General features: G+C 37.1%; 2 protein-coding genes across 3 annotated transcripts; one reads left to right on the top strand and one right to left on the bottom strand.

The window, feature by feature from the left end:
• Positions 1–128: 128 nt before the first annotated feature.
• LOC105032587 (reticulon-like protein B12) lies at positions 129–9,271 on the bottom strand. 2 transcript variants are annotated; one of them, XM_010907065.4, is made up of 4 exons: positions 8,839–9,271; positions 8,055–8,229; positions 6,960–7,171; positions 129–639 (listed from the first exon to the last, which is right to left on the bottom strand). In XM_010907065.4, the coding sequence occupies exons 1-4, from the start codon at positions 8,903–8,905 to the stop codon at positions 473–475; spliced, it is 621 nt and encodes a 206-aa protein (XP_010905367.1). In that variant the 5' UTR covers positions 8,906–9,271; the 3' UTR covers positions 129–472. The 2 variants fall into 2 exon arrangements, with proteins under 2 accessions (XP_010905367.1, XP_010905366.1); XM_010907064.4 differs by having other exon boundaries at positions 8,055–8,235; positions 8,839–9,268.
• Positions 9,272–11,813: 2,542 nt separating this feature from the next.
• LOC105032586 (uncharacterized) lies at positions 11,814–24,467 on the top strand. The gene is made up of 4 exons (XM_010907062.3): positions 11,814–12,116; positions 12,237–12,332; positions 23,961–24,098; positions 24,201–24,467. The coding sequence occupies exons 1-4, from the start codon at positions 11,886–11,888 to the stop codon at positions 24,240–24,242; spliced, it is 507 nt and encodes a 168-aa protein (XP_010905364.1). The 5' UTR covers positions 11,814–11,885; the 3' UTR covers positions 24,243–24,467.
• Positions 24,468–25,837: the final 1,370 nt, after the last annotated feature.

The following is a 25,837-nucleotide window of genomic DNA, read 5'->3' as shown; positions in this document are numbered from 1 at the left end:
ACGTAAACAAGAAAAAAGAATCTACTTGTTTTACCGACAAAACCAACTTGAGAGAATCCCTCGTGTGCCATTCCAGATGGAGATCTTTAAGTAATTTGTTAGAGAGAGACCAACCAAACAGAATCGAATGGACCTAAAATGCATAGCTTGGAAACAATGAATAAAATTCTACCACCGCTTTACGCTTCAGTAGACGCAAATCCATCAGTACAGACTTGGAGTTTCTGGTTGTCCAAGGTACAGAAATTCATGAAATCCATACCTTAAAGTCATTGTCGTTCCCCACCACTCGAGACATTTAAGTTGATGAATAAAACTTGCTCTCAAACCTGAGAAAATAAGTTCTTCAAAATCCTCCCAACCGAACATATCACTCATACTGCCACATAAAGCACTCGAACCTCTGAAAGTAACATGGGCCAACAGGAAAACAGGAGACAGAATTCCCCAATCACACCTATAATAAACACCATTAGAGTAGTTTCTTTTTCTCCAGGATCCAATTCTTAGCTTTGCTAAAATACTTGGCATATACTCTCTCATACATCAGCAACTCTGTGTAAGCCCATTGCACGTATCTGTCAATGCAATCTTCATACTTCTCATACAGTGCAGGGATGGTTAGGATGATGACAAGGCCTGATAGCACGAAAGGAAATTAAGTGAACTTATCATTGTTTAACAAGCTGAGATAACTCAGGAAGTGTAAAGACTCATTCATAAACTCTTGAAAGCTTATGATTTCATGATAAATGAGATGTATGTGATGCCATCAATTTTATTTCTGATATTTTAAATGATTAGAAAATAATCATCATTTCTTATAACCCAGGAGCAGCAGAAATAATCATAGAAAAATAAAAGAAAATCATAATCAGACAGCACACCAAATTTCTTGACTCTTTTCAATTAATTCAGAGATAATTACAAGGTATGGAGAAATAAAAAATAAGCAGGACAGCAAAAACAAAGAAGACCAGTGCTCAAATAATGCTCCTTGCAAAGCTAAAGAAATCAGTAGCTGAATGCATATTCAGAGATAAATATAAGGTATGGAGAAATAAAAAAATAAGTAGCGCAGCAAAAACAAAGAGGACCAGTGCTCAAATAATGCTCCTTACAAAGCTAAAGAAAGACTATCAGTAGCTGAATCCATGCTCCAATACTTGCCTTCCGGTAGCCTAGAAATCATCTTAACACCACCATTCAACATGCCAAGCCTGGAGCATTCTCTCAAAAATCTCTCTTGTCCCATGTATGTGCACCTACTCACAGTTCCCTCTGTTTGCATAGCAACCCACCACTTATTCTGTACACAAGTAGGAGTAGAAAAACATGGGAGAGTGGGAAGTCCATTAGAAGCACATGTGAGGAGGTAAAGCAGCGACAGATATTTAGGAGTGGGGTTCCCACTCTTTCTCAAATTTTATCACAGGGTTGAGTAGGAGTGGGGTCTCCCGATCTTTCTCAAATTTTATCACAGGGTTGAGTAGGAACTTCCCCAGTCTTGCTTTGACACAGGTGAGTGGGGTAGGATCCCACTCCCCAAGTTCTCCCACTTGAAGACTTGCTTCAACATCTCTCTGAATACATTGAACACCAAGAGTATCAAGAAGCCACAGCCCAATTCTCAGCAATCATCAGGAGCTCAAGGCTAAGAGAAGCTCTACTCAATGTGAACTTTTTGCGATGAATCTCATGAGTATATCAGCTGAATTTTTGTTAGTGCAGATCAATCTTATTCTCCACAACTCTTGAACAAAATAATATTAATGTATATATGCTTCATCCTTGTGTGAAACATTGGATTCCTTGCCAAGTGCAATGTCCTCTATCACATTAGACCAACCACTTTCCGCCCAACATGTAACTCTCCAAGCAACCACTTGAGCATCGAAACAAAGGCAATCTCAAGCCTAGTGCAAACCATGACAAACATGAGACTCTTACTGCAGATGAATATGATACTCAAGGCATCTCTGCCTTCTCTGCTTCGGTGCGAGGGCACTGCTCCGAAGACAATATGTAGCTTACAGGAAATAGAGTACTCATTGGCTTAGCATTCTGCATATTGAAGCTGTGCAGAACCTTTTCCACATAACATTTTGAGTTATCCAGACTATCCTGTTCTTTCTATCTCTGAACATCATTATTCCAAGAACATGATTCACTAGCCCCAAATCCTTCATCTCAAATTCCCTAGACAACCAAGCTATTAATGTTGTAATAGCATACTTGCTAGTTCTAGCAACCAACATTTCACCAACATAGATTAGCAAGATTGTGAAGCCACCATTCTTGAATTTTCATATATAGGCACAACAATCAACTTCACATCTATGAAATCCCAAGATCATAATAAAAGAATCAAACTGCTTGTACCAACACATTGGCACTTGATTTAACCTAAAAAACAATTTGTTTAGCCTACGAAAAAATCCTTCTTGTTTATTTAACAAAGCCTTCAGGATGAATCATATAAACCTCTTGATCTAGATTCCCATAGTTTTCACATCTAACTATCCCAGCTCCATATCAAGCACGACTACCAATATTCAAAATAATATGGGCAATCTCTAAGCCAACAACTGGGGAGAATCTTTCTTCAGCTTGAAGACCCACCTGCAACTAATGGCTTTTCACCCCTTAAATAATTTCACCAAGTCTCCATCTTCTCATCCATGGATGGTCTCCATAAGCTAGCATCAATAGCTTCACAAGCCTGATGATAAGAATTGGGCTTACCTTCTGTCATGCAAATATAAGCAGTAACATAGTTGTTGACCTATGTAGGAGACTTATGAGCCCTTCTGCACCTTCCTGGATCTTCTTGCCCATGCTCTTCTCCACATTCTGGCACATGATCCCTCGCCTGCTGACTTTCTATGCAACTTGATAACTATCACCATGCTTTGGTGCTTTAACTTCAGTTGTGTCTTTCAATTTGGACTCCAGTTGTATTTTTCCTTTTTGCAAAGAATCTTCATAGAATACAATATCTTAGTTAACAATCAACTTGTGGGTGGCAGAATCCCACAACTTGTAACCCTTGTTCCAGTAGCATAGTCATGACAATACGTTTTTTGGACCAAGGACCCAACTTGGTTCTCTTATCCTAATGAATCCGTACATAAGCATCACATCCAAAAATATGAAGGAAAGAATAATTGACAGGTTTGTTAGACTTTAGACCACATCTTATCAGGAATTTCATAGTCAAGTGCAGTTGTAGAAATTCTATTCACTAGGTAACATGCTATAGAAACAGCTTTAGCCCAAAAAGACACCTCCAATTCAGCTGTGCTCAACATGCTAATAGCTTTGTTCCTCAATCATGCGATTCATCCACTTAGCCACCCTATTTTTGTTACAGCGTGTGAGGACCATTAGCTGCCTGTTGATGCCATACTCACTGCAAGTTTCAAAACTTCGTTGAGGTATACTCTCTATTGTCGGATCTTAGACACGATTCTTTTGCCTTTCCGATTCTTAACCAAAGCCTTGAACTTCTTCAAACAAGCAAAAGTGTCAGACTTCCTTTCCATGATGTAGACCTAGTCTTTTCTAAAGTAATTATCTACAAAAGAAAGAAAATATGATGCTCCAAGGGATTTGGCTTGGACCTCTCAAGTGCCAGATGAATTAACTCTAAGAAGTCTTTACTTCTACTAGCAGATGAAGGAAACCGGAATCTATGTTGTTCCCCATACAAGCAATTCTCATAAAATTCCAAACTCGAAGATTTCAAACTTGGAAGTAAATCTCTATCAAGGAGTACCTTCAATCCATGCTCGCTCAAGTGACACAAACATGTGCCAAATTGATACAGGCTCTGATACAGCACTAGCTGCTACAGCATCACCAATCATAGTATCTCCAATGAACCAATACAAGCAACCTCGTAACTCTCCTTGTCCTACTACTATTGCTCCCTTCACTATTTTCAATTATCGTTTTCCTCTGGAAAATTTATAGCCATCCACATCAAACTTTTCAAGTGATAGAAGACTCCTTCGTGATCCCAGAACATGTCAGACACCGGAAATAATGCAACCAACCCCATTAAACATTGTAATCTGAATGCCTCCTACTTCCACTATTTTATATTCACCACACCACCCATGTAAACAGTGCCGCCATCACACCAACTGTAGGTGTAGAAATAATCCCTTCATAATGTCATACGAAAAGAGGCACCAGAATCCAAATCTATTGATGCATCAAACTCTACCACTAAATCACTGACATCTCTCCATTACCAGAAGTATAATCTTCAGCTAAATTGTCTTGAGAATCCTTTGACTCAACTTCAGGTTTTATTCTGGTTCACCTTCCATAAGATGCAATCATTCCATAGATGGTCTGATTTCCTGCAGTTCTAGCACTTTACTTTCTTCCTCCCTTTTGACCTGGATGTCATAGCTATGCTTCTCACCAACATCGCATCATTAAAAGAGTTTTGACCAATTTTCCAGTGAGTCTCCTCCATAAGCAATGCTGGCACAACATAGTCTATGTTAAGAGTAGCCATGCTGCTGAGATACAAAATTAAACCATCCCATGAATCTGCATCAAAGAGAGCAAAATTTTGATTTTTTTTTTTGTAATCATCATTCCTGCAACCTCCACTAACCAGCTAATTGATCAGAGTATTGAACTCATTTAGATCCTCCTACAAAGAGGCCCCATCTTTCATCCTTAGGGTGAATAGCCATCTATGGAGAAAAGATTTATTTTGCATGGACTTGCCTTCGTACATATTTTTAAATCTCCCATAGCCCTCTTGCATGCTCTCAAACAAAACATTAAATAACACAGACTCATCAAGAACCAACAAGAGGTTGGCCATAGCCGGCTGATCCTTTTTTGTGAACTCCTCATCGATCATGCTCTCTTGCTTTTGCTCCTTGCCGTTAAATGTAGCAACATAGTTGTCTTTACCAACATCATGTTCATCTTTAACTTCCACAATGCAAAAGTGGCACTGCTAAACTTTGGGATCTCGAATCCTGTTAAGCTATTGCATACCATCTCAAACAGTCTATTATTTTCCTATTCTTGAACTTGATGCTTTGATACCAATTGTTATGACCCATAAGCAATAGAAATAATAATAAAAAAATAAAAGAAAATCAAAATGCATGGCACATCAAATTTTACATGATTTGGCAAAATTGCCTATGTCCACGAGGCAAGATCTCCACACTTTTCCATTAATTCAGAGAGAATTACAAGGGACGGGGAACAAAAAAAATATTGGGTGGCAAAAAAAGAGAGGACAAATAACGCTCCTTAAAAAACTGAAAAAAGTTTGATGGTATTCGAATCTATGCTCCAATACTCTCCTTCAATTAGCTTGAAAGCAACTATAGCACCATCTCAACATGCTAAGTCCGAGCATTCTCTTAAAATCTCTCTTGTTCTATGTATGTGTGCCTCCTCACAATCCTTCTATTTGCAGTGCAGCCCAGCACTCAAATTGATATATGAGCAGGAGTAGAAAACATTGCAGAGTAGGAAGTCTATGAGAAGTACATATTTTGGGCAAGGTGGTAAGAGACACAAGAGAGTAAGAGTGGGGTCTCCCACTCTTTCTCGAATTCTATCATGTGGCAAAGTGGAAACTTTCCCCTCCCAATTGGACATGGATGAGTGCGGCAAGGCACAGCTCCCGAAGTCTTCACACCCAACATAAGTTACTTTAGTCTAATTTTACATGACATGAATAAAACTTGAAAAAAAAACAACTTTTTCATAACAATCTGCAAACTTTCTAGTAGATAATCCTTAAACCACCAAAACTTCTAGCCACTTCTAACAATCAACACTATTTAATGTATCCAAGGATTAAAAAAAGCTAATTCACAACATAGGATGTCAAGCAATAAAATTTACTTGAATTTCTCTTTTGCTTCTTTAGTAAAGTCATTAGGCACTTTGTGCCTACAGTTGGAAAAGGGCTCAGGCTGACCTAAGGCCTGCTGGGTTCAGCCAGCTTTAGGTTGAGCCTTAGATCCTTCAGGTCGGGCTTAAACGTAAAAATAGAGCTGAATAAATTTTCGAGCTTGGCTCTATCTAGTGCTTTGACCCAGTTTGAGCACAAAAATAGATCCACCTCTCCGATCCTCCTCTCCCCTCTCTCTCCCTCCCAATCTATCTCCCCTCTCTCCTCTCTCCCACTTGATTTCTCTTTCTCCTCTTTCCACTCTCTCCCTTCTCTCCCCTCCCTTCCAACCTCTCTCCCTCCTCTCTCTCTTCCACCCAATCTCTCCCTTCTCCCTCTCCCTCCCAATTTGTTTCTCTTCCCTCTCTCTTGTACCCGATCTCTCTCCCCTCGTTGCTCTCTCCTTCCCAATCTCTCTCCCCTCTCCTCTCTCTCTCTCTCTCTCTCCCACTTCTCTCCCCCCTCTCTCCCCTCTCTCCATAGTCCTTCCCAATCTCTCTCTTCATCCCCTCTCTCCCTCCCAATCTTTTCTCTACTCTCTCCCTCCCACTCTCTCCTTTGATCTTCTTTCTCTCCCTCTCAATCTCTCTCCTCTCTCCCTTCCAATCTCTCTTCCCCTTCTCTCCCTCTTGATCTATCTCTCCTCTCTGTTCTCCTCTATGTTCTCTCTCTTCCCCTCTCACTAATTTTAAAACCAGATCCCAGATGAGAAGCTCATGCCTAGATTAGGGCTAGCCCAATCAAGCTTCGGCCAAGCTCAAGTTCAAACTTGGACCGAAATCCTGAAAGAAATTTGGGGCCTCGACCTAGCCTAGAGCTTGAATATTTTCTTTGAATTGGCTCTAGGGTGCATAGAAACCTGACCCGGAGCCTAATTCTAGCATTATTTGTGCCTACTGTTTACTTTAAAAAATAAAATAATAGTAATTAAAAAAAACTTCTCTTTTATAGATTTAGGGGTGTGAGATTAGTTTAATGCTAACAAGAAGATAAAAACTGCATGACAACCACTTACTTGTGTAACCCAGAGTAAGAAAATCAGTCAAACTGCCAATAATGGATATCAACAATAAGCATATTGCTACTCTGTAGAAAAGCTTCAAGTCCTTTCCAAGTGCAATCCTATGAAAAGTTGACAACGCCATATCTGAAAGAGAATGCACAAAAACTGCCACTTCATTTATGGCTTCTTCTGATAGATGCATCGCTGGTATTGGTGGAGGAGGCCTGCACATCCATGCCATCAAATAGCTTGAGAAATATTAATTTTCATAATAATAAGGGAAAAGGAACCAGAGCACCTTAACATAAAAATGAATATGTAATTAAGTTTAAAATGAGAAGGTTGAAGACTTTTCATCTCCAAAAAATTTTGAAAGGAATGCATAACCACAAGAGATAATATTGCACTTGTTTTCTTGCCGGCTTGTTTTATTCTTAACATTCCCAATTTCTACTTCAGAACTTCTCAACCGAGAGCGCTTTGACTTGTATCCATGAGAATGCACTATCTAGGAATCAGAGGTTATGATGTTTTGGCAAAACAAGTGGTTTGTTTTGAAAGCCAAATTTGTAATTCTTTTCTAGTTTATGCCACATATCATTAATGAAGCTTCAACATCCTCATCACTATCACTGTAAGATATCAGCCCCTGAATAGATCAATTTGTAGTTTGTTTGGTACATTCTTTTTCCTCTTTGTGGCAGTGATGAGGTCAAACCCCATTTTATTCCTTGTACAAGAGAGTATCTTGTAATGATTATCAGGGATCCTGGCAACCTCATAGGTTGTTGCTGATAAAATTGAAGTTGTCAAGATTCGTTTGATAGTGGACACTATGTTAGTTGCTCACCATGTACCAATCGCTGCTGCTGAACCCATGCACCCCTAGTTGGCAATGGCAGTGTCCTGACTCACGAGTATCTTCATCATTCTTGTGGCTTATCAATTATGTTCCAGAAGAGGACATAAATTCAGACAATGTTCTATGCCACACAGTGAAATGCACATCACATGCCATAAATTGATAGCTGAGAAATGTATTAACAGAAACTTCGAGAACCAAAGAAAATGAATATTGTGCAAAAGGCCCCATCGAACCTCGATTACCTGTTAAGAATTGTTGCTGCTTTCGCCCATACAAAGAGAACGGAAATCAAGAGCAGCAGAACATTTGAAGCAAACGACAGCAGAGTATATCCAGATCTCTCGAAGACCACCCAAGCGGCCAGGGTTCCAAGCAGTATCCCCACCGTTATGTCTCTCCTCCTCCACAGCATCACATCTGCAACTGTCACACAACTGCGCCATTAATACTCCGTCCGATAAGAAAAGATATGAACCACTCATCAGACGGCAAATTCGTACAGCACTTTTCACAACGAGTCTAGATCTCCATTCTTAGAAATCCTAGAAGCGTTTTTTTTTTTTTTTTTTTTTTTTTTTTTTTTGTTGCTTTCAACGAAAACAATAAAGCATAGAAGGGCACTTAAATGGAATCGGTAGCTTAGGATGAAATTTTGGAATGAAGAAGAAAAAATTCCCAAACAATTCTGGACAACAAAACTGATTAGTAAGAGATAAAACATATCCAAATTCAAGCCTATTATTGTTTCAGCAATAGAAATCCAAGAATCAGTTCTGACGATCCGATTAGACCCCAATTGCTACAAGAGAGAGCCCCCCTCTTTGTTTTTTTTTTTTTTGGTACATACAAGAGAAAGACCTTCAAGGGGGGGAGACAGACAAGAAGAATAGAGCCAAATTTTATGAGACGCCCAGAGTCCAAGAAATCCATAAAAAATCCTCAAGACCAGAAGCTGGACCGACCAAAACAAATTATCTGAAGATGCTTGGAAAGGGACTTCTGCTCTCAGATTCTGTTTCCACTTACCGATTCCTCCCCCGAGGATCTCGTGCACGGATCTCTGCCTCCCAAAAAATCCAACAGAGGTGCCCATGGATGGATCCAAAAATTTGGAGGCGAAAAGAGGCCTGCCGTTCCGTCTCCTTGGTCTCGGCAGTGCGAAGGGTAATGGAGTGGCTTAGAGAGGGAAAAGGGGCGTGGTGGGGCTGGTGGAATCTGACTCCAGCCGAAAGGCAAAATAAAGCCGCTAATCACTTCTATCTCCACTTCGATTTGAAAAATAGAAGACCGGTTCCGATTTTTCGTGGGATTGGTGGCTGAGGGTAGCATCGCTCCTCTACCCTTCTCATTTCTTCTACTCTTTCCGATGTCGATCGTACGCGAAGGATGAAGGATGCTCATCCTGAATCTATGATGCCAGCCTGGAAAGAAGACGAGGGGAGCTGGGTTACAAGTCAGCCTTGTGCCCTCTTGTGTATGTGGATATATATATATATATATATGTTTTTAAAATGATGCATTAGATGGTGGTCAACAAAAGTTAGCTCGATTGCATCCTCCGCGGGTTGGGTTGGGTTGGAGCCACCATGCGAGAGATCAAATCAATCTGCTTTTAGCTTCGCGCATGACGAAGTGAAACCATATCAAATTTGACAGTCCTGCGTGATAAATCCCAGATGCGAACTCGCCTTGTAAACCTTTTTCCTTCTTAATAATAATAAAAAGAAAAAAAAAAATCCCACATGTTCAAAAACTATATGGATAAGAGCCCGATCCCAATCTTCATCTTAGCATCTCTAAGTGCCTTTAGAAGAGTTCAATGTGGACCTATTTATGGGGCGGGTCAGACTTAGTCCCAAGTATGATCACAATTAGCTAGATCCAAGTCCAGCCCAACCCAAATGGGCCTACTTCTCAAACCTGAGCACGTTAACTTTAGGTTGGGCCTCGGGCCTTTTGGATTTCAAAGATAAGGATTAACGAAGGTGAAAAAGCTAGAAGTCATGGCGGCCTCGTTGCTGAGGAGGTGAAGAAGCTAAGGAAGCCCTTGTGCACCATCTCCAGCACCAGAGGATAGGGGGGAGGGGATTTCCATGTCGAAACCTCGAAACTCTAAAGCCCATCTCGGATTCTCATCGGTTGACACCGAGCCTTGAGGGCCCCATAGTCGTGTCGATGCTAGCGTTGACATTGGGAACCTGCAAAATCTATAGCTCAGTTCTCCTCCTCAAATTGATGGGGAGGCGGATTTTTTTTTTTTTGGGGGGGTGGGTTGGGGAGATAAGAGGAGGTGAGGAGGCAGATTGATGGGGGATGATAGGAGGTGAAGAGCCGACTCAATTCTTCTCCTTGAATTGGTGGTGGTTCTGGTGAGGGGTTGAGGCGGAGAGGTAAGATGATAATCCTAGTCATCCTTTCATTAATCAACCAAAATATGCTTGGGTCATCAGGCATGGCCATGTGGGATAAGGGCCGAGTAAAGATGTATGATATATCTTATATAAATAATTAGACTCGGGCTAGGTTAATATAAATCTGAGATTTAGCTTATTTAATGGGAGGGCTCAAATATCAGCCTGACTTGACAAATTGGGCTTAAAAATCTGACTCAGGCCTGCATGAAACAATTTAGGCATATCAATTCTGCTATCAATCACTATTTTGACCTAAAAAATCCAAGCATACCAAAAATAATTAGGAAAAAAATAAAAGTACATTCCTTCAAGCCATCAATCATAGAGATCTAACGAGAACAATAGAAGTTCGAACTCAACTATAAAATAGATCACATCCATCAAGAAATCTATGCAACAAAAATAAATCCTTTATCAAATTTAGTAATCAAAATACTTTTTAGTTAGTATAAAAAATCTATACTATTAACTATAATAAAATAATAAGTTGATAAATCCATCATAATCTCAATTTGCAATCTTTGTTATCAACTTCTGCAAATATCCGTGGCCCAACTGACTCTCTTTCTATAATAGTCTCTTACACTTATTGAACCAATATATTTTATCTTCTGCCAAATATATTAATTTTAAGATTCTAAATTATTTTTATTTAGATAACAAAAAATATATTTCTAACTTTAGTGGAATACATCCTACTAATTCATATCTTTCTCAGATTTCACTCATATCTCTTAAATCTCTCATAAATATCCATCGACGCCAATACCCCAATCCCATCTCCCTCTTTAATTCCATTGCACCCCTATCACATCGCCCCATAAATCTCTCATCATTTCTTTTTCTTTTTTTTCTATTTCTATAGCATTCTCTTGTTCTTTGATTCTCTCTCCCTTTTTTCCACCATGCCTCTCTTTCCATCTCATTTCTTCACCTTGACCTAGTAGATTATATTAAGAATACAAAAACATTATTTTTCTCTTTTATATTTTTTTATTATTGTATTGACAATTTTTTTAAATATATTTTCTTTTTTTCATAGATTTTTTTAATTTTTTATGTCATTTTATTTTATTTTTCTTATGTTTGTTAAATGATGCCTAAAATTAGAGAGGGTAAGAATGCTATGAAATTGATTTAAATTAGAAGAAGAATAGTAATGATACCAAAGAATGGTTTGGATTGCATCTTTCATACAAAAGAATGATTAATTTTTCTTCGTGATATCAACTATTAGGTCGCATGATAGTCATTTTGGAAATCTCTACGTATGGATAGAAGAAAGAAGTCATAATGGTTTGAAAGTTGTGCAAATATGGTCCGGTGGTTGATGTCGTTGGGAGAGGAAAGGGAAAAAAAAAAAAAGAAAAAACCATCCATTCATTCACGCGAAAGATACAACAGATCCCCTTGACGGGATGAGGAGGAAGGTGAGCGAGGCTTTGCCCGGTCAATCATGAACTCCATGACTATGACCTCCTCTTGGTTCACTTCCAGATAAGGTTCGCCAGATATTTTGTTACATTGGCTGGCCAAGAGGTGCATTTCGCTTTGCAATTCGATATAAATAGAGGATGTATCCAAAGGGCAGAACCGGGCAGGGCAGGGCTTCTTTCCACTGCAGACTCCAGAGCAAGCGAACGAGAGAGACAGAGAGGTATGTCTGTGCCTTTGTCGAGGCCAGCCCGGAGCGACGCTCATATGCCACCGGATGAGGAGGTGAAGAGGGAGGCGGAGGCGCGGGAGTACTTCCAAGGGATCGTCCCCAAGCGCCATTCCAAGCCCTCCCGCAGCGACTACTCCTCCGTCTACTCCGACGCCCTCCAGCCCTCCGATCAACATTCCATTCCCGAATTCGACAAGTTTCAAGATCTGGAGGCAGATCCCCAGGTGGCTTCCTCTTTTTATCTTTCACCACTTCATGTTCATCATGGCCTGGTTTCCTCTCCTCTTCCCTTCCCATCCAACATCTCCGTCAACGATCGATCAATTGGTTCGATTTCCTTGTAGAAACTGTTCTACGATGAAACCCATGAAGCGGTAGAGGAATACGTGGAGACAGAGTATTACAAAGATCTCGACTGCATCGATAAGCAGCACCACACGGTCTGTTTCTATCCCCTTCCTCCCTAAATTTTTGGTGATCGTTATTATTATTATTATTATTATTTAAAAAATTATTTTTTTTTCTATAATATATATATATATATATATATATATATATATATATATATATATATATATATATATGAAAGCAGAGAAAAATTATATTATCAATCTAGTCTATCCACATAAGCAAAAAATCTTCACATTTTTATGCTGTCTGCCACAATATAAAACCTCCATTATGCCACATTAATATAGGATGATATAAATATTATGTTATTAATTACAGTATTGAAAGCACTTAAAAGTTATTTAAAATATTGAAAGCAATGATTTGGTGTGGTTTTTTGAAATTCTATTAGGCTCTCTGTCATATTAAATGAGCTTGAGCTTGATCATTTTATTTTTTTAGGAGATCCTCAACATGCTTCTCCCTCTTTATTTTTATTTGAAATTCTATTAAGCTCTTAAGAGCTCTCAACCTTCCATATATTAGATGCATATTATTATCATTATAACTTTTTATTTTTTCTCAAATCATAACTTATGTGATTTTATAACCCCCCACATGCACGGGATTAAAAACTAATTTTAATTATTTTATTTTATTTTATTAAAAAAATAAACTGACTATATGATCCAGATTGATGGACTAAAAAATTAATTTTAATTATTTTATTTTATTTTATTAAAAAAATAAACTGATTATATGATCCAGATTGATGGACATGTATGTAAACCCAATGTTGTTAAGTGATCATTGTGTTTTGGGCTATGCGGGCTTTATGTTGGATGGTATGGTTGAGGCGGCACGGTGTAGACCTGAATCCGACTTGAGCCCGTGATAGGAGGGTCTGTTAGGGTTAGCTTTAAATGGCTAGATTCCCTCTTCACTTACTATAACTACTATGAGATAAATTTTCAGATAGGAGGGTCTGTTAGGATTAGCTTTAAATGGCTAGATTCCCTCTTCACTTACTATAACTACTATGAGATAAATTTTCAAACTTATTCTATTGAATAGCCGCTTGTTGAAAGAAAGCTGGGGATAAAAATTTGACTTTTGATTTATCTGAGCATCCATGATTGATCGAGTTTTGAGAATCAATGATAAATAGATGCTCAATCGAGTTTTGAGAATCAATGATAAATACAAGTAAATATTTATAATTTTATATTCTAATTTTTTTTGCATATGATCTGGAAAAAATTGATAATATTTTTTTTAAAAATTAAAATTAAATAAAATAATTGATTTATTTTGGTATAATTAAAAAAAAAGAAAAAAATAAAACCAAACAAAAGGAAGAGGGATGGATCTCCTGTGGCTGTGCCCTCTTCTCCTTTTTCTTCTCACTGGCTCTCCGACAGGATCAAGCTCTGGCCACCACCTAGACCAACCGGTGGTAAAGGGGCCGACGGAACATAAAATAAAAAAAAATAAAATAAAAGAAAAGAAAAGGGGAGGGGTGGCGGTTCCCACCACCGTGCCCTCCTCCTATCATGAGGTGACCACAGGGGGGTCCTCGTGCCAGGCCGCCGGCGATCCTGCCGGTCCGGTGGCAACTAGGAGGAGCCGAAGGAGAGGCAGCGACGATTCCCGTCCCGATCCGAGGATCCAAACAATAACAAAAAAAAAAAAAAAGGAGAAAGGAAGAGCAAAGTGAGGGCCGGTGGTTCCCACCGCCATGCTTTCCTCCTCCTCCCTTGCTGCCACTGCAGGCGGCCATGATGCCGACAGCACGATCTGGGCAGGCGGCGGCGACACCGACGGCGGTGATGTCAGGTGCTGTTCTTCCCCTTTCTCCCATCAAACAAAAAAAAAGAAGAGGGAAAGAGGCCGCCGGCTCCTCCACACCGTAATTGGGGCCGGCGGCCGATCGAGATGGCCGGGGAGAGGACGGTGGTCAGTCTCCCACCGGTAGGGCCGGTCTTGATATTTTTTAGGCCTGGGGCCAAATAAAAAAAAAATTATTAAAAATTGATATATTTTAAATATTAATTATTCATAGCAGATTGAAAGAGGAGGATTGAAGAGATTTACTTGACTTTTTGACGGATTTTGATCTGATTTTTGACGTCCAAAATAAGGAAGAATCACCGATGGACAGCAGAATAGGATGAAAAGATCGGAGACGGAGGAGGAGGCGGGGGAGAGGAGCTACAGATTGTGAGAGGGAGAAGACGTTTGATTTATCCAAAAAAGCCGTTGGGGTGCTGGGACTCGGGAGAGGAAGAAAGCGTTTGGTTTACCCAGATAAAAGAAAAAAAAAAGAGGGCCTGGAGCGGTCGCCCGCTTTGACCCGCCCCAGGGCCGGCCGTGCCCACCGGCTACCAGACCGGGATTTGGAGAAAGGGGCGCCGGTTCTTGGCATCCTTTTTCCACCGTGCGATCCCAAGGGAGAAACCCCTTAATGGGTTTCGGGTTTTGGGTTTCAACCCAAAATCCGAACCCGATTTGTTAGTTCTATGGCTTTTTGCATTTTAGTCCCTCCAGTGTATAATATTTGATTTTAGCCCTTAATTATTTACATTTTAATCTCTATAATATGTTTATTGCATAAAGATCTTGTGTTACAGTTTAGCCCTACTGAAGTTTATTATTTCATAATAGTTCTTCAAAACTTCAGTTTGATCTTTGAAAAGGGTTTATTTCTGATGATAGTCTTCAAAAAAATTATTTTTTAATATTTTTTAATTATATAATATAATATATTATTTTTTAAAATATTTTTTGAAGCATAATAGCTTAAAAAATTATTTTGGCATGTGACAGATGTTTGGTAGCATGTATTTTTTCTAGTTGTATATATACTTTCAGCTTTCTTTTTAGAGGTTAAATAGCTTAAAACCTAACCTGTTTATTTGAGTTGTACAAATTTGTTACTGTAGCTTTGTAATACGATATTATGCTGTAATATGATCAGTGGGGTGTATGTTGTTTAGCATCCTATTCTGGACTTGATCTTTTGTGAGTATACATGTGGTTAAAATATGTCGACTTATATTTGTTTGGGCATTTATTTCCCTGTATGGATAATTTATAGGTTGGCATAAATATTTATCATCAAAGTGATTTATTTATGTCAGTCTATGAGATTTTTCATCATAAGAGAGATATTTTCTAGTTATGGCATACAATCACCTGCCCAAAGAGGGTTATTGTATGTTTTAATTGGGAATTATATGAAGCATTGTGTCGTGAGGGTGCTTTAACTTTCGAAGTTTATCCACCCAAAGGGGATAGGCTTTTGAATGCTAGAGTATTTCTTCTTGTGACTTCATGTGAAGAACACTTATGCATATTGCATATTCTACCTAAGGTGGAACATGCGATATTATGTTTGGGCTCTTGTTATAGCCTATATTGTTTGTGTATATACCCATCGACTAATGTTTTGCATTCCTGCTATTTGATTGTACAGTCTCATTTAGAGTAAACATAACAATATTATTGTTGAGATTTTGACTGGATAAAATTATAAGAGGTGGAAGCAAGACATGAATTTACTCTTGGAATTGCTGACATTGATGTAGTATTGTATGAGAATAAATCTGATGATCTCAATGATCAGAGTATATCTGAATAAAAAGATTATTTTGCCAAATGGAAAAAATCTAATAGGCTTAGCTTGATTGCTATTAAGAGGTCTATTTCTGAGCATCTACTGAGTGACCTATTAGAGATCAATAATGCTAAAGAACTATTAGATGCTATAGGATAGAGATACCTTGTGTCTGAAAATGCTGAGTCTAGATGCCTAATGAAAGAACTGATAACTATGAGATATGATAATATTAGGAGTATCAGAAAATATATTCTGAAAATGGTTCATCTCCAAACTAAGTTTAAGGGTCTCAAAATTAATTTGTCTGATTCTTTTCTTGTGCCTCATGCTTTGAATTTCTTATTTGTTGAATTTTTTCAGATCAAAACTGCCTATAACACTTTGAATGAAATCTGGAGTATTAATGATTTGATCACTAGATATATTGCTGAGGAAGAAAAGCTTAAGAAAAAAAAGAGTGAGAGTGCCCGTCTTTCCTTCTAACCTAAACCCCATTCTAGCAAGGATTCTATGAATCAAAAAAGGCATAAATCTAATTGCTCCTAGACAATCTCAAGATGCTAAAGGATATAGTAACAACTCCAGTCAGAATCATTCTGTAGGAGGTTCCAAAGCTGTCACTGAAAAAATATCAAATAATTTCACTGTAAGAAGAAAGGCCATATAAGGAGTCAATACTAGAAGTTCAAGTCTTGGATAGAAAAAAAAGAAAAATGGGAAGGTAAGCCCCTAACTCTTGTTTGTTATGAGTCAAATATAGTCAATGTCCCTATTGATTTCTGGTGGATTGATAGTGGTGCCATAACTCATATTGCTATTTCTTTGTAGGGGGTTCATAAGCAAGTGGAAACAAGTCTGAATGAGACCAAGCTGAAAGTAGGAAATGATTTTGAAGTTGAAGTCATATATATAAGAGTTGTCAAGTTATCTTTAGAGTCGAGTTTTAGAATTTTTTTGGAGAACACCTTTTATGTACCTTCTTTTAGAAGAGATTTGATGTATGTTTCTTCTTTAGATAGGCTTGGATTTGGTTTTGATTTTCATGATGAAAAAAATAATTTGATGTTTAATTCTCAGATTATTGGTTATAATATTTTAAATGATAGATTATATAAATTATGTTTAGCTTGTGACAATTGCTTCTTTAAATGTTGAGAATGTAGTTGCAAAGCATTTTAGGATCATAGATCCTCTATATTGTGGTAGAAGCACTTAGGATATATATCTAAAGAAAGAATTGGTAGATTAATAAAGGATGACATTTTACCTGCTTTAGATTTTAGAGACTTGGAGACTTGCATTGATTGTATTAGGGATAAATTGATGAAGACTAAAAAGAAAGGGGCAATTCGTAGTTCAGGCCTTTTGGAAATAATTCACATGGACATTAGCGGACCTTATTCTTCTACAATGTATAGTAATAAATACTTCATTATATTTATTGATGATTTTTTTGATATGGTTATCTTTATTTAATTAAAAAAAAATCAGATGTCCCTAAGAAATTTAAAATCTTCAAAATAGAAGTTGAAAAATAATTGGAAAAGGTCATCAAGATCTTAAGATTTGATCGTGGGGGTGAGTATTATGACAAACATGATGTGGTAGGACAGCATATGGATCCATTTGCCAAATACTTATAGAATTATAAGATTATTGCCCAATATACCATACCTGATAGTTCGGAGCAGAATAGTATGATCGAGAGGCGTAAATGCATTCTTAAGGATATGATGAGGAGCATGATGAGTAGGTCTAACTTGCTAGAATATCTGTGAGGTGAGGCTGTTAAAACTATCTTGTATATCTTTAATAGAGTTTTCAGTAAATCTGTGCCTAAAACACCTTTTGAATTTTGGACTAATAGAAAATCTAGCTTAAACTATTTTCGAAATTTGGGATTATCCTGTAGAAGCAAAAATATATAATCTCACAGAGAAAAAAGTTGATCCTAAAATCAGTTGTTGTTTCATTGGGTATAGGTTCTATAATCTTGAGAGAGGAATAGAATTGTAGAGTCACTGGCTATTAAATTTTTAGAACTTGATGTGATTGATGTTGAATTTTTTCAGTAAAAGAATAGTATCCTACAAGTCAATCACATGGATAATGTGATGAGACTATTCTGTATAATCTTTCTACTTATATGTATAACATTGGTTATTTTATATTTATGAGTCATTGTTTCATCATTTGTTGTATCATATTATGATTTAATTATGATTATGACGAACTCCATAGATTAGGATAATAATTTTAGGACTATGATAAGATCATGTCAGTGAGACCTAAAATCTTGATAGCCTCAGTCTAAAATATTCTTAGTCATAGGATCATTGAGTCAGAGATCGATGATACCGATAAGACTGGTACATCGTATGATGCTCCATGAAGAGGATGATTAATCTCACAATCACTTGTGTAGTGACACTAATACAAGAATATAGGTGCTCATTAAAGAATGAGTTCACTGAATTGATCTATAGAGAGAACATCTGATGGAGTCTTATTAGCATGTCAAAAGATGGTTCTTCAGTGAAAGTGGTGCAAATGATCTTTAGATCTGAGATCGTCATAGTATCTTATGCATGTGGATCCATGCTTTGGTTCATACTCTAGCATGACTCTTTGAGATGTCTGTGGAATGTTCTAGGTATGGTGAAGTCTTTATGAAGATTGTGAGTGATCAACAAAGAATTGATCACTCTTTGTAAGAGGAAAGAACATCCTATGTGGTCTCATGGGATGATGACTCAGAGAGTCTCTGGCCAAAATATAGATGAACATTAGAAAGAGTTTCTATTGGTTCATCAACCGAGACATCATCAGATCGAGATACATATGGATAGATATTTGAGCTTGACATGATTTCATGCTCATGGTCTGTCCGGGATGTTGTATGATCGAACGATTGAATTGTACGGTAACTCATCATGGAAGGATAATTTTGGTATTCCATCAAATTTCATATTTTCTAAGTAGTCATGACACGGTTGCTAAACGTCAATCTTGACTTGTAGGTCCCGATGAATTAAAGAGTTTAATTCAGTAATTAATTAGAAAGGAGTTCTAATTAATTGATGTACTTGGGTTCAATGTATCTTAGACTTAATTGGATTAGGTACATATGAGTTTAGACTTACTGCTGGTTAGATATGGAATCCAATGGATCACACACAAAAGAAAATTGATCTAGAACTTTTGATAAGGTTTTGTTGAACCTAATTCAATAAAGATTTGATCTTAATGGGTTTAGGTCAAGCATGCTAGTACGTGTTTAAATCCTAATCCCTAATCTATTTGGATTCATATGGGCATTGGGCTTTGATTAGTCAAGGATCAAATCTATTTGGACTCTTAAGCCACCTTTGAATAAGTCAATGGGTTATCTAAGAAAGAGTCCAAGCCTCCTGGGAGTACCCCACGCCATTTAGCTCTCTTATTTCTTGCACCTTTTGGAGATTCACGTGAAGGATTCTTAGCGCCAAAAGATGGCACCTTTTTCTTATCTCTTCATTTAAAGTTAGAATCCTTCTTTAAGAAGTATCCATGCCCCATATTTTCTTCACGCACAAGATGGCGCACCCCTCTTTATTCCACGCATATTGGGAATTGCATGAAAGAGTTTCATGCAACAATAAAATCTTTCACGCCTCTTCATTCCATTTTAGAAAAGTGAAAGAGTTTCAAGCCCTTAGGACTCTCTTCTCTGGTGCTAGTGCCATTTGTTTTTCTCATGTCTATCTTTGGCGTCCAAATGTTCGATACCAGAAAGGGATTCCACGAAAAAGTAAAGGCTTCATGCCTCTGAAAAAATCTGCGCCTAAGGAACTCCACGTAGAAATAGAGTCCAAGAGTTGGATGCTATTTCTTGTATCTCTTGTAGTGCGCCCATGGAGAGTAAGACTCCTCCATCCCTCGTGCCAAAGGTGGATTCACGCCACTAGTCTTAACGTCCAATGGTTGGGTGGTTTGAGGGTGTTTGACACCTTTCATGACTTCTATTTGAGTCATGATTTGGGGCTGAAAATGGCTGATTCATAGGGCTTGGGTGTGTGGTTCCTAAGGTCCAAAAATTGGACAGCAAGAGGGCAAGGTGACATGAAGGATTTACATGTCCGATAGAAGAAAAAAAGGAGAGAATATAATACCAAATGTTGGTGATGCAAAGAAAGGAGTTGCTAATTTTTTTGAGAAGAAAATTTGACGAATGCAGATTGGGGGAAGTCCTAGATCGAGATCCGTATGGATCACCGTTGGAGGGCACATACTTGGGTGCCTCAAGGATACCAATCAGTGGGCGATTCTGATTTTTCTGCATGGTATATCATTTCTGATCTCTCATTTATATGCTATATATTTATATTTGATTGACATCATCAAGATGATTTTGGATTTGGGATTCGGATCACATATTTTTAATAGTTGGTACATGTTTAAAAATTTTTAAAATCTATTTCTGCTGTGCATCCGAATCCCAACACCTGGACTATTAATATTGATAGTAGTCATATTGAGACTGTCTCCATTCTTATGGCTTTATCACATGAGCATATAGTTTCTGCACCCATTGATAGAGTGGATGTTCAGAGCCCTGGTCCTCCTACTGCTGTAAAGAATCTTCAACTAGTTCAGCCTGTTAAGGAGGTTCCATTAAGGAGATCTGTCAGATAGAGAGGGCCTACTATTTCTGATGATTTTTTTTTGTCTATCTTGGAAAAAGTAACTATAACATTGGACATGTAGTTGATCTTGTAACATACCATGATGCTGTGAGTTGTCTCTGTTTGATTTGTGGATAGATGCTATGAAGGAGAAAATACAATCTATGATTTGAAACAAGCATCTCAATAATGATACTTGAAATTTGATGAGGTGGTAATCTCTCTTATGCTTTGAGAAAAATAAAGTTGATTAGTATATTTATCTCAAAATTAGTGGGAGCAAATTTATCTTTCTCTTAATTTAATGTTAACTAGTCGAAGATCTATGCATTGCATGGGGCCAGATATATGAAAATAATTTTTCTTCTAGATCTGATCAGATTGAAAAAAAATTATATATAAATAATAAAATAATATTCATTTAAATTTTTAGGATCACTTCATATTCTCAACTACCTATATAAATAGACTTTAATTGTAAGAATATAATAATACCATACATTAATAACATAATTTAATGTGAAGAGATGTTAGGCTTTAATTGTAAGAATATAATAATATCATACATTAATAATATAATTTAATGTGAAGAGGTGTTCTTTTCAGATGGTACAACAAAACTCATTTGAGAAGCTGAGTTGGTAACACTCCAATACTCCTTCACAGAGTATTGTTATATATATATATATATATATATATATATATATATATATATATATATATATATATATATATATATATACATATATATATATATATATATGATATCTTGCTTGCTATTTGTGATTTTGGTTTGCTTAGTGAGACTAAACAAATACTATCTAGAACTTTTGATATAAAAGATTTTGAGGAGACAACCTTTGTCCTAAGTATTAAAATTTATAGGGATAGATCATGTCATCTATTGGGTTTGTCACAGAAGGCATACATTAACAGGGTTCTTGAAAGATTTAATAATACACAATTACAAACCATGTGATATGCTTGTTGCCAAAAGTGACAAATTTAATAAAGATCAGTGCCCCAGGAATGAGCTTGAGAAAGATCACATGAAGAACGTAACTTATGCCAGTATTAAAGAGAGTTTGATGTATGCTCAGATTTGCATCAGACCTGATATTGTCTTCATAGTGGGGGTTCTTGGTAGGTATCTGTTAAACCTAGGCTTCCAATATTGGGTTGCTACAAAGAGAGTGATGAGATACTTATAGAAAATTAAGAATTACATGCTTGTGTATAAAAGATCTGATAATTTAGACTTAGTGGTGTATTCAGGTTCAAATCTTGTTGGATGTCCTAATGATTTTAAATTAACTTCAGGATATATTTTTATGTTGGCTAGAGATGCAGTATCCTGGAGGAGTGTTAAACAGACCCTGACAGCTTCTTTCATTATGCAAGCTGAATTTATTGCCTGCTATGGGACTGCTACTCAGGCTATTTGGTTGAGAAATCTTATTGCAGGGCTTCGGATTGTTCATTCTATCACTAGACCACTGATAATTTATTGCGATAATAGAGCTATTGTGTTCTTTACAAAGAACAATAAATCTTCTAGTGGATCTAAACAGTTAAAGCTGAAGTACCTGATAATAAAAGACCTTGTGAAGAAAGGGGACATAACTGTTGAGCACACAGATATAGAGTTCATGTTGGCTGATCCCCTAACCAAGGCTTTGAGGCTCATGTAGTTTACAAGGCTTGTTGAAAATATGTGCATATTGAGTTCTTTTGATGTACTTGATTGGTGGGAGTGACTTTGTATTTTGATTTATCAATATTTTATTGTTATGGACCTTTTTCATCTCGTATACTTACGATGAATATTAATATATATTGTTGATATGACAAATTGATGGTATATTTATGTTAATTCTTTTAATTATATGTACATATTTGTTTGAGTATATTTAGAGATCTCTTATTTATATATCTGTTATATGAAACTTGAGATCAAGTGTTGAGTCTCAGATATGTTGTGATGTTTCGTCATTGACATCATGTTGAGTATGTGAGATAGAATGACTTGTTGTTGAAGCCGTTAAATTTTTTTTGCTTATTTTGTATCCAAGTATGTTGAAGAGAAATTGGGGGATTGACAATGAAAATAGTATGTATTAGGATCATTTTTGGATGCTATTTTTTTGCTACACTATCACACCAAGACTCATGTCGATAGTATTAGTGATGTTCATAACTATGGATAGATCTTGTGTCAAATAAAAAATGCAATGACTCCCATGATTCAATATGATTGATACTATTGGACCGAGTTAATTTTAAGGTACTATCTATGGATCATATATTTTTCAAAAATCATGGCCATATACTATATTTTCTGTTATTCAGTCTGAAAGTTATTTTTAAAATAAAATATTTTTAAAATTTTAAAATCATAATTAATATTGTCCAAATGGAAGAATGTGAGAATTTTTTTAATTATGGACGGCCATTAATTAATTAATTAATTATATTTTATTAGAAAAATAGGCTGATTATATGATCCAGGTTGATAGACATGCATGTAAGCCCAGTGTTGTTAAGTGAACCTTGTGTTTTGGGCTATGCGGGCCTTATGTTGGATGGTGTAGTTGGGACGGCACAGTGTAGACTTGAATCTAACTTGAGCCCGTGATAGAAGGGCCTATTAAGTTAGCTTTAGATGGATAGATCTTTTCTCTACTTCCTATAAATATTTTGAGATTAATTTTCAGACTTCCCCCATTGAATAGCTCTCCGTTGAGTGGAAGCTGGGGAGATAGACTTGGCCTTCGATGTTCATCTAAGCATCCATAATTGATCGAGTTTTGAAAATCAATAGCGAATATATGCACACATCTATGATTTTGTGTTCTAATTTTCTGCATATGATCTTAAAAAAATTCCTACAATTCTCGCATTAATATTTCCACTCTCTGCACGTTGATGGCCATCCTCGTGGCACCACCAAATTTAAGGTGGTTGCCCTGCATCAGCGCCCGTCGGAAAGGATATAGATTTAATTGCAACTCACTGCATTCCTCCATTAATACAGTCGGGATTTTCGGGAATAACAATTATGTTTATCTAATTCCTTCAGTCGATGACATTTTTCCCCCTTATCTGAATGAAAGATTTGCGTGCGAAGCACCCTTCGATTTGAATTTATGCACAGATGGGGAATGTGGACGCTCTGTTTCTGGTTCTTCATCATTACGGTTACCTACTCCAGGGTTGGAATAGCGTAAATATTATGCCTGCTTGTGCTGATGAGTTGATTGAGGACCTGAGCCCACGCTTCCTCATTGTTGCCATTGCTCTGTGCTTTTAGATGTTACATAGGGGAACATCTGTGTATTTAGCTTGCAAGTTGTGTCTCTCATGCATGCTTCTATTTTATGCACGGGCTTTTGTAGACTGGGACCGGCTTCATCAGGATGGAAAAACCCACCGGAAGCAGCTTTGAACTGACACCGGACTCTGATGCACCGGGCTGCCATCTATCTTCCAAGGGAAATCCAGCGACAAATGAATGGATTCCATCTCTTGAAACGGTACGACTGATTGAAGGCTATCTCTCGATCTTCTAGTGATTGCTGGCCACATTTTTTATTTTACTTTTATTTTCAAAACACTGCCGATTCTTTTTATTCCAGGTGGATCCAGTCTCCCACAAGCCTAACAGGGGTGACGTATGAAACTGGCGTTCGATGATGATCCCCCTAGCATTTGGCATGGCGTCGTATTTATGTCAATATAAATAAGCACTCGAGTGCAAGTAAATATGTTCTCTGAACATAAACATGTCTGCTGGACTTGTGCAATTTTAGCGGGGAAAATGTAGTTGCAATGTTCGTATTTGAACACATGCAGCGTTACCTGTTGCGCTAATGCTGCCCTAATTGAATCTCCTGATCCATAGATATGCTGCTCCTATGAGTGCGTGGGATGTCCTGGGGACAATCTGATCCATAGATATGCTGCTTTTATGAGTGCGTGGGATGTCCTGGGGACAATCTATGTCCAGCTAGTCTGTGAGGGCAGCTGGTGCTGGGCTTGCTAATTAGTTTCAAATTAGTTACCAAGCTTATCCTTTCCTATGCTGAGATAAAAGAAAATAAATGAAAGGCAAACGAATGCGAGTAGAGTGGTATGGAAAAGTATATATATTTGTTCATATTTTAACCAAATAATGGGTTTTCAAAAGAACATGGGACACTTGGTGAGCACACGCATATGAGATTGGATGGAAAATTCTGTGCACTGCGGGTGGTATAAAAAATTTGATATGGAGTACACCGTCTTGTCTGATTGATTTACATAGTCATTGCTTTTCAATATGCATTTAATATCTGCAGATCGATTTTTTCGTTTAAAAATTTTGTATGGCGAAAATATCTCTATTTTTGAAAAAATTATGATACCTTATGTTTATATTATGACATCCTGCATCTAAAAAGTCAGAATTTTTGTCCATCGGATGTCATAATATAATACAGAATGTCATAATAAACACAGGATGTCTAAATTTTTTACAAAAAATAAGGATATTTTTATCATTCAAATTTTTAAAATGAAAAAGTAAAATAGCAGGCATTAAATGTGCATTGAAAAGTGATTGGACAAAATGCTCATTCTATATTATGATATCTTAGGGTATATTATGACATCTTAGACCATAATATGCTATAAGATATCATAATTTTTTTCAAAGAACAGATGTATTTTTGTCATACAAAATTTTTAAACGAAAAAGCCGACATGCAGGCATTAAATGTGCATTGAAAAATGATGATTATGTGGACTAATCGGATAAGATGGTGCGCTTCACGTCGGATTTTCTACATCGCTCGTGGTGCACAAAGAATTTCTTTAGATTTTCACCTTAATGAACGTGCATGGGCCGACCATTCACCTCTTGGGCTCTTTGGTCTTCATGGGCTTGTATTGTAGGCCCAAGACTCCTAGTATAGTGGCCAGAGAAAGTCTTTGTGCACTGCATGTGGTGCAATAAAATTGACGTGGAGAGCACCATCTAATTACATTGGACCATATACGGTACTTAATGATGGGATAGATATTTAATGCCATTCAACTTTTTTTTCTTCAATTTTCAGTAACGAAAATATCCTTCTTTCCGTAGAACAAAGAAAGAATAATTTTATTATTTTCTGATGTCTTGTATGATTTTTTATAAATATATATGATATTCTGAATAATATGTATGACTTTCTATATTTTTATGATATTCTGAATAATATATATGATTTTCTGATACCTTGTATGACTTTCT

The sequence above is a fragment of the Elaeis guineensis genome, chromosome 5 (assembly GCF_000442705.2).
Source record: "Elaeis guineensis isolate ETL-2024a chromosome 5, EG11, whole genome shotgun sequence".
NCBI classification, from domain to species: domain Eukaryota; kingdom Viridiplantae; phylum Streptophyta; class Magnoliopsida; order Arecales; family Arecaceae; genus Elaeis; species Elaeis guineensis.
The sequence above is the reverse complement of the archived record's forward strand: the minus strand, read 5'-3'. Positions and strand labels throughout refer to the sequence as shown.